This window comes from Telopea speciosissima, chromosome 5 (genome assembly GCF_018873765.1).
Source record: "Telopea speciosissima isolate NSW1024214 ecotype Mountain lineage chromosome 5, Tspe_v1, whole genome shotgun sequence".
In the NCBI taxonomy this organism is placed as follows: domain Eukaryota; kingdom Viridiplantae; phylum Streptophyta; class Magnoliopsida; order Proteales; family Proteaceae; genus Telopea; species Telopea speciosissima.
In genome coordinates, this window is record NC_057920.1 from 18,197,516 (window position 1) to 18,216,039 (window position 18,524).

General features: G+C 40.2%; 1 protein-coding gene across 3 annotated transcripts; it reads left to right on the forward strand.

Annotated features, from left to right (window-relative positions):
- Positions 1-699: 699 nt before the first annotated feature.
- LOC122660814 (probable prolyl 4-hydroxylase 3) lies at positions 700-18,006 on the forward strand. Of its 3 annotated transcripts, none has more exons than XM_043856052.1 (8): positions 700-1,043; positions 1,144-1,225; positions 10,951-11,048; positions 11,146-11,243; positions 14,078-14,207; positions 14,320-14,507; positions 14,717-14,805; positions 17,594-18,006. In XM_043856052.1, exons 1-7 carry the CDS (start codon positions 850-852, stop codon positions 14,788-14,790), a joined length of 864 nt encoding a protein of 287 aa, XP_043711987.1. In that variant the 5' UTR covers positions 700-849; the 3' UTR covers positions 14,791-14,805; positions 17,594-18,006. The 3 variants fall into 3 exon arrangements, with proteins under 3 accessions (XP_043711987.1, XP_043711988.1, XP_043711986.1); XM_043856053.1 differs by having other exon boundaries at positions 14,717-14,802; positions 17,592-18,006; XM_043856051.1 differs by having other exon boundaries at positions 14,717-14,784.
- Positions 18,007-18,524: the final 518 nt, after the last annotated feature.

Genomic DNA, 18,524 nt, shown 5'->3' on the forward strand with positions numbered 1-18,524 from the left:
CCCCCTGATTTTCAAACGAAATTCAGATCATCCCTTGGTTTTTGAGAAAACTCAAATCACTCTCTGATTTAAACCTCAATATGACAAATTAGTCTCTACTATTAGTTTTATGTTATCAGGTGATGATGTTTGTCAGCTAAATAAATTTAAATCCCTAAACTACCCTTGACCAATGTTGAAGATGAAGGAAGGATAGTACTATAAATTTAATTCTAATGTTTTAGAACAAAGGTAAAATAGTCTTTTCACATCAATAACTAATGATAAACTAACACCGTTCCTATAGGGAAGGTGATTTGAGTTTTTTCAAAATCAGGGGGTGATCTAAGTTTTGCTAGAAAATCAGGGGGTGACATGTAATTTATCCTAATTAATAAAGCCAGCGTATTGGTTAGGGATTTTGATAAAGTTACGCGGCGGATGGAGGACCCACCTACGCTCTTCAGCCCTTCCAATCCCAGGTTTCCGACCTTGCTTTGGGTAAACGTTGGGCCACAGACCGTCAACGGCCTATGAAATGAAATTATGAATTACGAAAACACCCCATTAGTTATGCATCACAGTCTCACAGATGCGCTTTTGAATGATATAAAATAGGAGTAAAATTGTAATTCGAATTATAAGCAGTTGGACGGATAAAGACAAACGTTTTTGAAGTTTCACTCTATCGTCGTTAAAAGACAAAATATTCACTCCCTCATTTTCCTCTCCACCTGTCTGAATACTCTGAACTTGAAATTCGTCAGATCTGACTCCTACTCGTCTTCCTCTTCGAAATCTAGGTTTTACTGTTTTGGATCGATTGGTAAGGGTTTCACACATTCGATCGATCTGCAAAAGAGTGCAACCATGGTGAAAGGAAGGTATTCTCGAATGCCTAACAGGAGATCGTCTCCGTTAACACTCCTCCTAGCTATTCTCCTCATGCTGTCTGTCGTTATTTTGATGCTTCTCGCGCTTGGAATTTTTTCTATTCCGGTCAATAGCGGTGATTCTTCGAAAGCTAACGATCTCAGTTCGGTCCGCCTTCAGAATGTCGTCAAGTATGTAGCTTTGAATCTGTTGTTATTGGAGTGATGTGCGTTTGATGTTGAATTATTGATCTGGTTCTGTTCTTATTGTTGAATTCGGAAATTATTGCAGAACTGGACTTGGGGAGAGAGGGGATCAATGGACGGAAATTCTCTCGTGGGAGCCAAGAGCCTTTGTATATCACAATTTCCTAGTAAGCTAAATTTTCCTTTTTTGCCTTTTTATTATTCCCTCCCCCTCCCCTCTCTCTTCCTCTTCTATTGTCGCAATTTTACAGAACATAGTAGACTGTCTCGACCAATTGCCGGTCGTTTTTTAGCACTCACACTTCTACGCTTTTTGGTCTGTAATAAGTCATAGGTTGCCCCTCTGTGCAAGTCTTTGCTTCAATAACGTATTTAGATTCATTTTGGGACTCCGGTTTTTATTCTTCTTGAACTTTATAACACCTTTACAAATCATATTAATGTTGGAAGTGTGTCAGTCAAATTTATAAATAAATTGTTTATTTATAACTATGATTGCATGACATTAACGGGCTGTGGTTGTCCATAGCTTCACCTTAAATCTTTTCATGACCAGGGACAGAATTGGGCATTTTGTTCATCCGGTCATCACATTGTGTCTGTGTGCTCATGAATGTTGATTCCAAGACACAAATGTGAATATACATAGTGTGTGTACATTGAATTTGATCACATGAGAATATCAAATGGAGTACTGTCAGTTGTTTAGAGGACAAGATTCTCATTAGTAGTCTTCGATTGGTCCCTAGACATGAGAGGTCTTTTTTGATGCAGCCAAACATTATAAGTTTTAGTGTACCAACGGTTGATGTGTCCTCTGACTATATATCAATGCGCTAGATTTATGGTGTTTGGCTGTGGACGAAAGAGATACTCAACAAAGAATACACTCCCATATTGGGTGAATGGCAGAGAGAGTATCTAGATATGATTGGATGAAAATCCAGATCCAGTGATAAATTTTATAAAATGTTTACAAAGGTTTCAAAATATTAATAAGTATCAGGGTTCTCCTACATGTCACTATGAGGAGTAAAGTAATTCACTTCACTATATTTTTATCTACCCTCCTGAATCATTTTGGTGAGTTGAGATGAAGGGGTAGAATTTGTAAATTCACCCTTAATAAAATCTTGTAGGAGAAGTCGCCTCCTCCTTTTGTAATTCCCCTTAAAAATAGTATTAGCAGTGGGTGCATGGACGGCAAGGTAGCCATGCTCAATGGCTGCCGACTAATCAATGTTATAGATGCCAACACGGTGAAGATTATCCTTTTATGGATGGAAAGCCTATGACAAGGATCGTTTCCATGCAACCTAGAACCTTGATAGAGTTATTATCCATATAGGTCTCGCAAAAAATCAGGTCTAAATGAATTGAAGGTGTTGTGAATAGCTTGCATTGTGCTGTTGTTGTCAATACAGTCAACCAGGAAGATCAGTTGAGAAGTGAGCTTATGTTGGTATTCTTGATGGTCAACACACTTACTTAGTTGAGCTGATGGGATGCAAACATACAGATGGTCAGTCTGACGATGAGCAGAGTTAGCTCATTTGGAAGCCTATAGAAGGATTGGTTGTCTATTGTCAGGAGTGACAGTTGGCAGTTATCAATTGGAGGCTACAATGAGCAGTTAACATGTGGGTTGACATGGCCGACATAGCTAGATAGCTGGTTTGGCATGCGAGCTGCCTTTAGAGTTGAGTTGGTAGTTGAGGAGTTCTGAGTACCTCTGTGATGCATGGTGATGGTGTAGAGCTGCTGTGAGGTCAGTAGGCATGGTTATGGGCTGGTGGCAAGTACAGTGGTTTGCAGTTGCTCTTTGCATGAGCATTACCCTAGGGACAGTTCTAAGTAGATGGTATGGCAATAGACAATAGCAGTGAGTGTCAGTGTCAGACAGACGTCTTAGTTGGCATAGCTGGTGAGTTGGTTGATAATCATGGTTGAGCTAATACAGTTAGTAAGGCATTATGTACGATTGTCGGTGTCAGTGAGATGGATGGCTTAGTTGGTATGGCTGACAGTTTGCAGTAGGACTGATATAGTTGACATAATCATCATGGGTTGCCCGTTGATAAATGTTTTGGCATGATGAGGAGGCAGGTTCAAGTCTTAGTGTGTCTGATGCAACATTACCGAAGGTGAGAAGGTGTTGCTGAAGGTGAAGGTTACTGTTGTGTGGGGAAGACTATAATTTTATGTTGTAGCAGTGGCTTCGTGGATTTTTTAAGCTATCTTTTTGTTGGAATTTGGAGGAGCTCAAAACATGAGAAATGAAGATCTCTGAGTTAGCTTTCCAAGAAAATTTGAATTAGATCAATTGGAGGAGTGGGAATTTATGGTGTGATCTTCAGACATGACGCATAAGTTAAAGGTAGCAGTGTCTGCACATCAGTTGGGTTCAAGCCCCGTTTTGGGGTCTGTGTACTGATTTAGGGTTGATGGTAAAATTCATAAAAGTTGTAGCGCTTTGAGTTGGCTTTCATGTGGAAAAAGAACCGGGTCAATCGGAGTTCACACAAGGAAGATATGGAAGTTTGAGTGGACAGACGTCGGATAATGATGAAGAAAAGGTGCTATTGGGTTCTGATAAGAACCGGCTCAAAAATGGTTTTGCCCGGCTCCAAATGGAGTCTGGCCAGCACTGTAATCTGGGCAGTGATATGAGTTCGGTTCATATGAATTTGGATGGATTTTTGAGCGTCTTCCAGGCAGAATTAGAGGAAAGTTGTAGATATTCAAGTCTTCTTTTTAATGCCGCCAAAATCTAGTCAATCTGACTCCTTATGAAATTGTTGTATAGTCAACTGGTCGAAACTGGGTGGTTGGACCAAGCACGGTTCAGTCCATTTTTGGCCTTTTTAAGGGGCTTTTAGGGCTCAAAATCATATCTCTTCTTGCACATTATAAGGAGTATGCTCTCAAGAGATTGATGGTTCAAACCTTCATGTGAAGCTTTGGTGTTGTGCTTTCAAGAAGACATTTCAAGGGTTGAAGAGAGAGAGAGAGAGAGGACCTTTGAGGATTACCTTCAAGCCGATCATCGATTTGCTCCATTGGAAGGATTCTTCAAGCTTACAAGACATCATCAAGGGTTTTGATTGAAAGAAGAGAAAGAGAAGGAGACGAAGAGTGTACAAACCTAGTAAAATGGAGCTTGAAGGCTTGAACCATCAATGGAGTCTCAAGTGACGACTTGAATGAAGCTTCGTCGGTGAAGAAGACTCGAAAGGAGTGAGCTACATAAGAGGGATTCAACGTTGGTTGGAGGTAACCTGTATTTGTATTCCCATTCATATTCATATGTACTAGTGTATGGCAAGGTGTTTGATAAAATGTCTAGACTAGTTTGGGCTTGTATTTGGGGCATTATTTATAAGCCCATTTTACTTATCGTACTGTGGTGTTCAGTGGGCGCTGGACACAAAGGTTGTAGCTCCTTGATAGTTGTAGCCTACTCAAACTTTGGCGTTGTAGCACCCTCCTAATTGTATGCTAGGTAAACCAGGTGTTGTAGCACTTTCACAGTTGTAGCTGTGTAAAAGCAGGGGTTGTAGTTTCTGGGTCATTGTAGAGACCAAAAGAAAAGTGTGTTGAGCATAAACGAAGCCCATTTGAGGCATTGCTCTGTGGATGTGGGCATGTGCCGAACCATGTAAATATTTGTGTTGTGGATGTATGCTTGTGGATATATTGGAGTATCTTTCCTGCAGGATGGGTATGCACACCAGGTGGACCTTGCCACAGGATTGAGAGTACCTATGGTTGATAGCCAAGGTGTGCCACATGATTGTATGTGTGAGTGTGTATGTATGCACTTGTAAGGTTGTATGAGAATGATGCCAATGACTGAGTTAAGGAAACGAGCGAATTGGGTTCAAGTTTTTGAAGGTCACTGATTCACCCCCCCTCTTAGTGATAACCATTGTTCAATAGAAGGCTCATAATTTACAATTAACACTTTATATGAAATTAACAAAAGTTAAGAATAAGATGGGTTGCAAGTCCATACCAAAGTCTAGTAATGTTCTTGTTCTTTATTGCACTTACAACTTTGCTTTGACTTGGGAGAAGTTTGATTAGGAGAAACCCATAGCAACCTTCTATCTTCACCACTGAAAGAATCCAAGAATTCAAGGAAATCGCCAGATTCTAGGACTACCATGGCTTGCCAGCCTTTAGAGAGGTACGAAATGGGAGAACTTATTTTACGCTATTATTTCCCTCTGTTGCCCCCACCCTCTGCATCTCACCTGTTGGATTTATGTGTCCATTAAACCCGGTTCGGTCCGGTTCAATCCTGTTTTACTTTGTATTGAACCTTTATACATTTTGGTTTAATATTATCACATGCGATATAAACTTTTTGAGCATTATGTGTCTGTAAGTTTTACTTAAAATGGTAGTCAGGACTAGGGTTTGGGCTGGGCACCCTTATCATATGGTTGTCACATTGGGTTTGCCTAGACATGTGATGCCAGGGTACGAATGCGAGCACTCACATGATCGATGTATGTATTAGTGAAGAATCTATTTTGTCGATTCCCTCATGTATTACTGCTAGATGTAGGAAGGAATAGATATGTGTCACCAACACCCTTTACCTGAGGGAACCCTGTCGTTGCAAAGTGTGACCACGTTCTTTGATTCATCAATGACTGAGACTCAAGTGAGTCAAAGCCGGTATTCTGGGAATGCGCGAACACTTTGTGAGTGAAGGAGTTACTCAACATGGTCACCACTGCCCGATTAGGAAACACCAAGATTGAAGATGTCTATGTATGGTCGGATCAGAATCTGGATCCGGTGCCGTTTTGGAAATGGTTTTTGCAAAACCTATTTTACATAAAATAATAGATTATATGAACTTATTTGAATAAAGTGTTTTATCGAGTTTTGTGGGGCCCGATTACATACACAGACACTCTTTTATGGACATGTACTATGGAATGGGGTTTGGCAGTACAAGTGTACATGCCCTAGATTCCATAATGATGGTGTTGATTAGTGGGGGGGGGTTGTACATGATAAGTTATTATCATGTATGGAGTTATTTGGAATTTGCTAAAATAATTGGTTCTTTATTTAATTAATGGATATGGTGCTAATTGTAATCATCCATAAATTAAAATAATTAATTAAGTATAACATTACCTATTAGATTCTGCTTCTTCACCAATTAGAAGTACTTTGAGTTTAAACAGGACAGCCAAACAAGGAGAGAAAGAGTCTGACTCTCACTGGGATTTTAGTTTCCCATCTAGGATTTTTGAAACCCTAGTATTATATAATAACAAAAAACGCAGGAGGGGGCAGTGCTCCATGTTTTTGGCTGCCCCCCCCCCCTGTGGATGGTTTTTGGTTTCCCTCTCTCTCGCTTGTGATCTCTTCTTCTCCTTCTTCTTGCTATATACTTTGTTGGAGAGTTAGGGTTTTGGAAACCTAGATTAATGCTTGAAGAACTGAAGAGCATCTAGGATTGGCTTGAAGAACCTTGGTTGCACCATTGGAGGTTCAGATCTGTTTGCTTGGAGTGCTCATCGGGGGAAGAACCATTGTCTATTGGAGGAGCAACACTTGAGGCTCATCAGGTTAGCAATTCTATGTTAATTCCTGTTGATTTAATTATATTGATGATTCATGGGATGTGAAAGTATCCCGAATCGATTATTTTCCGCTGCGCATTTGGGTATGGGATGGATCCTTCTATCCATGAGATGGAATAAGGATGATTATTCTCTATGACATGAATCCCAATAATTTTATGGGACGTCAAAGAGAGGGACTGGGCATTGGTTTGTCAAACCAAACCCTAGTAGGGTTCCTGTAGGGCACCATGGGCGACCATGGATAACCCTAAAATTAAAAATAGGATGCCTAAGCCAGGTTAGGGTGCCCTAGGGCAACCCTAGGGTTCCCTAGGGACAACCCTGGAGTTCCCTAAAACGGGGAACTCGAACTTATATTACTATTGGTTTACCATGGTGAACCATTATGATCCCATGGACCGTAGGATCAACCTACATCACCTGCCCTCTACTCACTACCCTGCCTTCGCCCCCTCCCTTGCTTGCATTTCCCTGCCCCTAACCTGCCTCCACAACTTTGTAATCCCCACTGCTCTAGTAACTCTAGTGTAAGACTAAAACTAGGTCAGAATTAGTCCCAAGTAAACCCACAATAACTAAGTAACAAACCCTAGTAGATGGGTATGGACCAACACAGGTTCATAATAGAGGTAAGTGCTGGAACACAGGTTTTGGCCAGTTGAAGGGGTTAATATTAGGGTCAAATTCAAGTCTGGGCCTGCACAAGTGACTCCCAAAATTTGAGCCAATTCTGATGGCTAGAAACAGCCAAAGAGAAAAGTCACCAAAATAGAAAGTAGGGGAGTTAGGTGTAGAAACCAAACCAAGCAGCAACTTGGACCAATACTTGGATCCAGTGGGGGTCCAGTTGAGGTGCACCTTTACTGTAAATCTTGTGCAATTTTGATGGCAGGATTGAGAGTTGCAGGGGTGACAGCAAACTAGAAGGTTTGGATGGAACTTGCAAACCAGAGGGAATCTGGCCTCCAAACCAGGAGCGAGTGTAGGGCCTGGTGAGGAGACTTTATGCTCCAAATCTCTGCAGAATCTGATGAGGAGTTGTGGAGTTGTGGGGCCTTGAAGTTTGCAGCCAAACTGGAACAGATCCGGAATCCGCAGGGGGTGAAACTCTCCTTGTTTAGTCAGCAACAGTAGCAGCAGCACTCAGAATTAGAGGGGGTCTCAGTAGTCTTCAGTTGATGTCTCCAGAAGCAGCAACAATCACAGGCAGCAACAGTCACCAACAGGGACGCGAGCAGGGTAATGAAAAGGAAGAGAAGAGAAGATAGAAGAAGGGGGTAGGGGGAATGGCTCTCTCAGCCTGGGTCTCTCACCCACAGCTATCTCAGCTGTTGAAACAAGGAGGAACTCCCATACTTGATGGCTAATTTGGCCAGAAGATCCTTTTCTCAACTTCTGTTCCTTTAGTAAGATGTGATGCCTATTAATAGCTTAGGCAAGCTTACAATAGAATAGAAACTAATCTAAAATAGAAACTACTAAATCCTAACTAAAATAGAAGGTGACTAAATTAAAACTACTAGGCTTTACAATTCAGCCACATGCAAGGAACAAATTAGAAACTATAAAATATAGAAACTACTTAAGTGCATCAATCCTAGCTGACTGGTCAAAGGAGAATCCTATCAAAACCATGGAACATCTTTGACTGGTCAAAGGGGGGGGATCCTATCACAATTGTGGGGTAAAATAGATCCCTGCTTGGCTGGCTCGAGCTGGTCCATCTCTGGCCCAAAAAGGGGCCTGATCCAATGGGTCTTTTGTCTCTTCCTCTGGTCAGAATCGACATCAAACTCCCCCTGCAACCTGACGCTACCCCTATCACTCCCCTGTTCTACAGCCCAACCCCCGCCCCAACCCCAGTTTCGACCCCTCTGTGACTCCCCCCTACAAACCGACCAATCACCACAACCTTCTCTACCTTAAAATCTGGCATCCGTGCCCTTATTCCACTCAGTTCAGAATCAGAGTGAGGAGAATAATTGGCTTGTCAATAATAACAGAGGCCCACTTTATTTATAATGAGAATTACAACCCCAAGGGCAAACTAGTCCATTAGGGAAAAAATAATAAAATAAGAAAAACCCTAATGTAAAGAGAAATTATTCCAATCCAACGGATCTCAACACTCTCCCTCCGCCTTCTACTTTCTCCTCTCCAGCCACTACCTCCCCTCTGTTGTGAGCCGTTGTCGCTCGCAGAGAAGGCTAGTACATTGTCCCTCAATCCATCGACAATGGCTTGGTATTGGCGTTGGCGTTCTCGAGTTATCCTTGTCAAATACTTGGACTCTACATCTCCCTCAACTGGCTTAATTTGTAATATCTTATCTGCTTCAGCCTTCTCATTTGTTGCCACCCTCAATCTAGCAGCTGTCGTGGCATTCAAAAGATGGTGGACCTTTTTTCTTCCTGAGCTAGAGGCCATAGTTGTCGGCTTGATATTGGGAGTTTAAGTCTCTGAAGAGCTCCCCCTGATTTTGGCGGCCTTCGCTCCTCTTCTGGTTTGATTATGCTGGTCCAAATTATCTTGTACGTCTCCTTAATTTTGATTATTGCGTATTACTATTTGGTCATATTTTGGGTCCTCAATGTTTGAAATACTCCATTTAGATGGTTAATTTGTCGCTTTCTAATTCAAGCTCCTAGGTAGGGGAGACAAAGTGGGGGAGGAGGTTGTTGTGGGGAGTGTGGGGGAGACAGAGCGGTGGCAGGAGAGAGAGAGAGAGTCCAGGGCCGGTGTTGGAGAGGAATGGGAAGGATTTGGTACAGTAATATTTTAAAGGTGATTTTACAAAAATTATACCTCCACTCTAACTTAACAAAAGTATTAATAAGGATAAAAATGTCATAGTGAATTGAACTACTTCACTGGACACGGCGACGTGAAAGATTACCCTATGTATTAATATTTATTTTCTAAATGTGTTGAAAACATTTTGAGATACCCAATTGGAAGTTCAGATTCTCTGTGTGAGATTTCGACAAACCTGAGTTGTGCCATTTTTTTGGCTAAAAGATTTGTGATTTGTTGTTAAGTGGAGAGACCAAGTCCATGGTTGACTACTGCAACTTTAGGAGTAATAAGAGTTATGTGAACTTGCGATGTATTTATTGGTTAATGTTTTTAATTGGGAATTGCTGACATTCCAATAGGCATCTGTGGTGGATGTTCTTATTGGGATCATACCTTTTCCCAATGTGTAACGGTAAGGTTGCTCCATTGTGAACAAGTGATCATGGTTTGAGTTTGGAAACAGCCTCTCTGCTGAAAGCAGGGGACCTCACAATGGCGGGAACCTCGTGCACTGGCTACGCTCTTTTTTTTAATTATTATACCTTTTCCCAATGTCGGCCACTGAGTGTTTTATATGCCGCATGATTTTTTAGTTATTCGAGAGAAACGTATTAATTAATAAGTTGTTATTAATTATTAGAGTTTGCATATTATTAGTTAATGAGATTAACTAATAATAAAAAAGGATAAAGATGAGGGAGCGCCGCCTTTTATGCATTCGTCGCATCTCTCAGCTGCTAAATTGGGGAAAAGCTACAGTCCCTTGGAGGTGTTGCATTTGTGACACTCAAGGTAACTGCTCTCCCAATCTATGAGATGGAATTTTGGATTTGATATCCCTGTACCTGCAAAATGGTTTGATCTTTAACTCCAATTAGATTAGAGGAACAAAATTTAATTTTCTCTGCACCCTGAAACACCTTCAGTAAAATACTATCATCATACTTGGATCTATAATGGAAAATTCAGAAAATTGTTTGCATGTTATGAAATGCAAAAGGAATTCGGTGGAACTGCAAAAAAAAACTGTTTGCTTTTAGTAGTCATGTATACCTGTTTGTTAAGCCTATACTGAAGCTGCAATCAGTATCATCCAGGAACTGTACTTCAGAGTTTCTAGGGGCCATGGAAATGCTTTGACCTGATTGACTGTTTGCTCTTGGCAGAGGCCATGGGTCTATGCAAGGTTTAGGGCCTTTTCATTTGAAAATTCACCATGGTTAATGTGCAGAGAGCTTGTGGCCAACAGTCTCCTTTGCTGACATTGACATTTTGTTGTTTGCGATTGGTTATGCAGTGAAGTAGTTACCACATTCTTATTAAAAAATATTCATCACCTCATGCAGATAATGATCTACTTTTCATTTATCAGTTAAAGAAAGATCCAAATCGGGGGATGAGATTCATATATATTACATTCCCTGTTTAGAGACATTATTTTAACTGTCCAACTCAAAGAGTTTTCTTTCTACTCCTTTGAACAGTCTAAGGAAGAATGCGACTACCTAATTGAACTTGCGAAGCCTTTTATGGAGAAGTCAACAGTTGTTGACAGTGCCACTGGCAAGAGTAAGGATAGCAGGTCTTATTTTTCCTCCCTCCGTCTCGCTCTCTCTCTCTCTCTCTCTCTCTCTCTCTGTGTTTGTGTGTCTGATGCTTGACATACCTTTGGTGTCTAGGGTACGCACTAGCTCTGGAACATTTCTCAGGAGAGGGCGTGATAAAATCATCAGAGACATTGAAAAAAGGATTGCAGACTTCACTTTCATACCTGTAGGTATGCAGTTTGGAGAATACTTATGCATTTTGATTTTGGTGATGGTTGACAGTTCCTATTCTTTTTCTCTTCACTGTATCTTGTTCTCGGACCTGTCATCGTTCTATGGTTTTGCATGCTTGACTGAAAGTTATGTATCATGGCGTTTGGAAGAAAAGTGGAGAAATTCCAGTACACAAATATAAAGAGAAGATTTTATGTTAGTGGAATACATATTTCTATTTCCATAGCTGTCTAATGAAATATCAGAAGGCATCTTAAGGAAAAGTGAAAAACTCTAAAGCTAATTTATGAGAACAAGATTTTATATTTAGCATTTTTTTCGCATGTCTCACTATCTACTTATATACGAATTAAGCTCCAGCTCCGATTGCTATATCTGCTCTGGTGGCTTGTAGCGATTGAAGTGGCGAATAAAGCAAGAGTGGAGGGTTGTGGTTGAAAAACATTTGAAAGTAATAGTCCTTCGGTGACTGACAACTTCTAAGAGTTCTAAGTTTGCTGCTTTTCTAATTCTGTCTCATAAGGTGAATGCTTGGATCTGCCTTGATTCTCTTGAAGTCTGTTGGAAGGATTACGAGAGAGGGACTCATTTCGATCTTCTAAGCCAATTATTATTTTTTTTTTCAAGGATGCGGCTAGGTATAACTAGTTGTATTTATTGATTACTCCCTTGGTATACAGCAATGCCGACTCTTCACCATTCTTAAAGTTTGGTTTCTGAAGCTGTTGACTTTCTTTCAGTACAGCAATGCTACAATCCACCTTTCCCCCTCTTAGTATCATTGATATTTTTCGTTTTTTATGAAGAACCAAGGAAAAGAGGAAGGAGATAGCTACAAATACCTTCACAAGCAGAACCCAAAAAAAAAAAACGGAAATCTCTATTACATTGTACTAACCAATATAAAATCATCCTCATATTCCCCTCTGCTATCTCCCCCCTCTAGTATCATCAAGGTTCCTCTTTTCCTTGTTTGAGTAAACTGATCATTCAGCTAATTGATATTAAGACTTGGAAGGTTCTCTGTTCCTTATGACCACTTGCAATCTGCCTTTGATCAGTTTCCTACTACTCCTATGTTTCTTATCCTATTATAAAAACTTTCTTTCCATGTAGACTGTACAAATCCCTCTATGGATCTCCTCCTCATTTTCTTTTCTTTTCCCCTCATTTTCAATTCAAGGAGAATCTTGCTGTGTGGGAAGATGTTTTTACGTCGTGATACTTGTTCTGTTGCTATGATTGTTAGCTTGTTCCAACAGGTACTAGATGTTGATCTTGTCTGTTATTATTTGCCAGTTGAATGGTCCACATTATCAAACATGTAAAAGTTAACTAAGCTATAGTATTATTTAAAAATTGGTTTTGGAGGTTCTGGAAGCAAACTTTGTTGTCAACCAACCCTTGTAAATGATTTTTTTACTGGATCATTCTAGATTTTGTTGAGGAATTCTGCCCCTACCTCCATAAGTGTTTTGATGATAACAAACATATTAGACATGGTCTTGTATGTGTCTTTATGTCAATAGGCCAATAAGACACAAAGTAAGAAGGCACAAAGTAAAGACGTTCAAGACAAACCTTGAAGATCAAGGTCTTGAAGACGTGACAAAGCTTGTCAAGTAAAGAAGATCTCGAAAGATCTTTTGAAGATTGACGAACGTCACATGAAGAAAGAAAGACAAGATGCTCGTGTGCACATACTTAGTAGACACTCACACTGCATGCTTGTAATTGCATTTGCATAATATAAATGAAAAATCATATGCATCATTTAAGGACCTTAGGATGTTAAAATTGAACCCCCTCTGACCTTAGAATATGTTAGAATTGGTTGGAGAAAGTCCCGGACCAATCCCCGCAGTCAAACTGTCAGAATCATGCCTTGATTGGGATCCGGTCTGTGATCCGGTCGACCAGATCACAGGGTATGGATCGACCGGGAGAAACAGTGGCCTCACTGGTACATTCCTATAATTGATCCGGTCGACCAGATCAAGTAGGACGATGATTTGGTCGATCGGACATCGACCGGATGCTCCTTTGGCCTTCCAACGGCTAGTTTCTCCAACGGCTATGATCCGATCGGATCAATCTTTAGGTCGACCGGATAAGTTAAAAATAGATCCGTTAGAGCACATTTTGCACATGTTCTAAAGGCCATTAATGTGTCTATAAATAGAGAACATGTCAGACCTTTTCACCTATCCACTACAGTCCAAAATCCAACTTTTGTGAAAGGTGAAAAGTAAATTATTGCTCTCATTATTGAAGTCTTCTTGTCCACATCTACATCACTCAAGGATTGACTTCAAATCTCAAAGGACCTTCACATGCTCACTCTCTAAGGAATAAGTCTTAAAGAAGGTCTTCATTTACAAGCATTCACTTGCATCATTTGACACTTGCAAGGAGTACACATCACACTCCTTGCCTAGGTAATCATTACCTTTTATCTTTTGTATTAGTTTATGCTTTTGAGTTTATAAAGCATTTTTGCATTAGCCTAGACTGTACTTAGGTTTTGCAAGGATCCTCTTATCCTTAAAAGATTGGGATTCTCTTATCCTTAAAAGATTGGGATTCTCTTATCCCGTAAAAAAAAATTGTAAAGGTGTTCTTCCCACCTACTGTACTGAAAGGAAGTAACTAGTGAAATTCTCTCAAGATTGAGAGGAGTGGACGTAGGCTAAGTTTAGCCGAACCACTATAAATTTTGGGTGTCTTCTACTTGCGCATTTTATTTTTCTCTATCTTATTTAATTCAAGGAAATTTTGAAAAAAGGACAACACTGATTTTGGTACAAAAGTAACACATTAGAATTGACAGAGCATGGGGAAGGGCTGCAAATTCTCCATTATGAAGTTGGACAGAAATATGAGCCTCACTACGATTACTTTCTTGATGAATTTAATACCAAGAATGGGGGTCAGCGAATAGCTACTGTTCTTATGTATCTGTTAGTCTCGCATCCCTCCTTGTACATCTTATGCATTTATTCGATCCCGATATTAGGATTCATGTTTTAGAGGCAAACTCTTTTACCTTCCTACCATTTGCTATCAATGCAGCTCTGATGTTGAAGAAGGTGGTGAGACACTGTTTCCTGGTTCCAAAGCAAATTTCAGTTCTGTCCCATGGTGGAATGAATTATCTGAATGTGGAAAGAAAGGTCTCTCTGTTAAGCCAAGGATGGGTGACGCATTACTTTTCTGGAGCATGAGGCCCGATGCTACTCTGGATCCTTCTAGCTTGCATGGTCAGTTTTTGTTTGCTTACCTAGTTGGTCAGTCCTCAGGCGTAATTTGTATTTTTCATTTTTTTTAACTCTGACAATTGGAGTCTGGTCCCTTCTGTTGTAGTTAATATTTTCCGATTCGGTGTTATTTTAAGAGCTTCAGTTTTCTTTCAGTCATTTGATACTGACTAATTCTAGGGGTAATTTATTTTCAACATGATTTATTTCAGGTGGTTGTCCTGTGATTAGCGGGAATAAGTGGTCATCAACGAAGTGGTTACATATCAACGAGTACAAGGTCTAAGCTACTGTGCTAAAGGTTCCTTTCTTTATCTACAAATTGCCAGTTCTATTTTGTGTTAAAGCTGTATTTTATTATCCTTTTCATTCTATCAATGCTCCAAAAGGATGGAATAAGAGGTCTGTCTTTTATATAGCTTAAGAAATGCACCTCAGTTCACTATGCCATCAGGATGGGTAAGGCTGATGTATTCAGCTACTTGGAACTCCATATCTTTTGGGAGTTGGAATTTAATTTTATATCAAGTAATATAGGAACTCTGTTCTTTGGTTTTGTTTTGTTTTGTTTTGGTGAGTATCTAGGAAAATATCTCAGTTTAATGTCTCTAGACCACAAAATAAGAGTCTAAGCTTTTTCTGCAATGTCGTGTTCAGACCATTTCATCTATTAAAAACGAGTAAATTACACTGACCTCTTCTGACCTTTCTAACAATTACGCGAACCTCTCCTGTGTTTCTGACATCTATTCAAACCTTCCCTACTTTACAAACTTTTTTGCACTCAGCCCCAGTCCGTCAGTGTTTTAAGGTTATTTAACGGCTTAATTTGAAAATCAATTTTTTATTGATCATACTACCCTTGATAGGGTTGATGTTACCTTTTTGCCCCTTAAGGAAGTTACCCCTTCAACCTTAATGGAATGCTAACTCAATCCATCGTCACTGACCTCTTGTCTCTGCTACCTTTCATGAAATCTCTCAACCCTAACCTACAAAACCAATCGATCTCCCATCGTTCTTTCACCCTATGCACCGTGGCCAGCACCTGCTGCTGCTCCACAAGGTACTCCCTGTCTCCTGTTCCTCTTCCTTAAACCCTGTTTCTTCTCTGCAAACCTATCCCAAAACCAACAGCCCTTGAAATACCGAAATACCGCTGCCTCCTCCTATCTGCAATCTGCATCCAAAACCCCTACCGCACAACCGACCATTTCAAATTTTCAACTTAAAGAAGGCTTCTGGTGTTGCATTGATAGGGGCAGATTTGTAGGGGGTTGTGCGCAGGGTAGAAAAGGAACCCTCCATTTTCTGAGCATCATTGATCTCCTCCAATCTTGCTTCGGAAGAACCCCTCCATCCCACCATAAACCTGAGTCCGGAAAAGATAAAAATAAACCTCTTCAGTAAAAGCGCAAGAACAGACTATCTACCATCATGCAATTGGAACCTACAAAGACATCTTCCCAATCTCAAAAATAAAACCTCGTTTGATCTTTCCATATCATGTAGTTGATGCTTCTTAGGTCAATCAGTTGATATATCATTAATGATCTTGACAGGGAGCATCAGAAAATTTTCCCTTTCTAATTCGGATATTGTTGGAGGCTGATGAGTTCAATGCCACTGATGATAACTAGTGTTTACTTTGAATTGGATGGATTTCCCATAATTTGAATCTGTAAGTTGGAAAAAATCATTGTAATAAAATGCACTTCTTAAGATCACTGGATAACCAATTAACCCAATCAAACAAACCATATAACCAAAACCCAGAAAATGGGGCAAACTTCTGGAACACAGGAGAAAAATCTCTGAGCACTTCGGGTGATGATTCTGGAAGTTGGATCCACAATCTTCGAAAGCCATCTATTGTTGTTACCTCCTTCCACAGGGTTCCTCAGTGCGCTCACTGGTCGATCATATGGCGTTGCTTGTCTTCAGAACGGTCATTTTCGAAATTTCCCACCTGCTCCTCCTTCATATCCGTCTGCCGCCGCAGTAGACATGAAAGAAAGCTCAAACTTCGCAGCTCAGGCATAAAGAAGATGAAACAGAGAAAACGAGAGCAAGAAATGTGAGATTCGAATTTAAAGGCATTTTATCTCGCCGGACGACCATGCTGATTCCCGTATCTGAGTCACAGCCGCAGGGTTTAGGGTTTCTCTGATCAGGAGAATGAAGGAAAGTGGAAGAGGAAGAGTGGAAAAACCAAGTTTTGTTCGTTTATATAAAAGGGCGTTTTAGTCACCGCAGATTTTTTACTAACATCGTTAGCCTTTAGGGGGTATGAGTAATTGTCAGAAATGCAGGGGAGGTTCGTGTAATTGTCAGAAAGGTCAGGGGACGTCAGCGTAATTTACTCATTAAAAAATGGTCCATATCGAGCAAGCAAAAGAATGCATCCTAGGCCTAATTGTTGTCTACTGTTTCTATTGGAGAGCAGTGAGCATATTTCGATAGATGGTTCCGGTATCTGTGGCTGATCTTAAAATGAGCGAGAAGATGGTGAACTGAATACTGCAATCCTTCTGTGTCAAATATTTTGTTATGTAGATAAAACTTTTCTCAATGTGATGTATGGTCCCTGGGATTTGTGACTGGTGTGTGTCTATGTGATGGACCAGTTGAGGTATGTGATGTAGCTAAGCAAATGTGACTTACTGCATCCGGAAAAAAAAGAAGCAAATGTGATGTAGATAAACACCTTCTTTATGTGATATATGTGCCCTGAGACTTGTTATGTAGGTAGAAGCCTCCTTTATGTTATGTGGATAATAGCCTTCTTTGTATGATGCATGGCCTTGAATTTGTGTCTATCATGTGTGTGTGTATGTGTGTACATGATGACGGACCAATAGAGGTATGTTTTCTTTCAAGTGGTCATGTACATATTTACTTTGCTTATGACGAATATTTTACTTTGCAAAGAATACTACTTTTTGCTGCTTTAATAAAACGGCTTTTAGACTTGTCTCGCTGCAAATAGCGTTGTATAAAACAAGTACATTTATCCAACTAATAAACTTTCTCTACCTTGATTTATAACTAGATAAACATTTTTTCTTATTTTTGTATCCATTTGGCAGGTTTTGGGATGAATTTTCCCGGATGGTTATTGCTGTAGTGTACGTAACAAATGGTGACAAAATTTTCAGCCACAGCTCATGTCTTGTTGGGCCCTGAAATCCATGATGTATCTTACGACTCAGGTGGCTTTAATTTTGATAGACTACTATATCTCTCCTAACTAGCATTCAAGGTTGGTTGACGCCAGCCCCTCATCCAACTAAAGAACAAGAATTGTTATACTTCTGGAGGTGTTGATCTTCATCAGAGTTAATTTTTGAAAAGACTTTAGGGGTTAGGGTGCTGATAAACAATACTCTAATACTGAACTGTAAAGCCACATGAACTTTCATATGAAATTTTTACAATTTGATGTTTGATTTGTTTCTTTTGGCTTCTTCCTCGTTAGCCTACACTGATTGCTTGCCTTCCATTTGTGGGATGTAATGTTCTTCCCCTCCCCCCCCCCAGTGCATCAGGAACACAATAAAGGATAATAATTGATTGATAGGTGAAGGTTTCCTGGTGATAGGCTTCATGAGGCAGTGTAGTCTATCAAGTGGCTCTAAGTCTCTGACTGTTCATTTGATTTAGGTAAATAACAAAATCTTGATACGGAGATTGGCCCGGAGCTCGGAGTAACATTGTCCCCTAAGTGCTTGTCCCCACTATTCAGTGGCTACTCTCAAAAACTAGTCACACTTCATTTTTGCTGTTGTGAGCTCATGCTAACCTTGTTTTGGTGCTCTTTTGTCTGTTTGAACCCAGTTTCTGGTTCCTTGGTTGTCCCAGATATTCAATAGGCATATGATCTCTGCCACAAAAAGATGGAGTAGCTGGTCCACTGTTTCATCACGGCGCAGCAAGGTGATGTTGATGCTAGGGCTGTAAAAGGACCGGTCTGACCATTCCATGCATTTACCTGGACTTGGATTTTGTAACAAGTCCAGT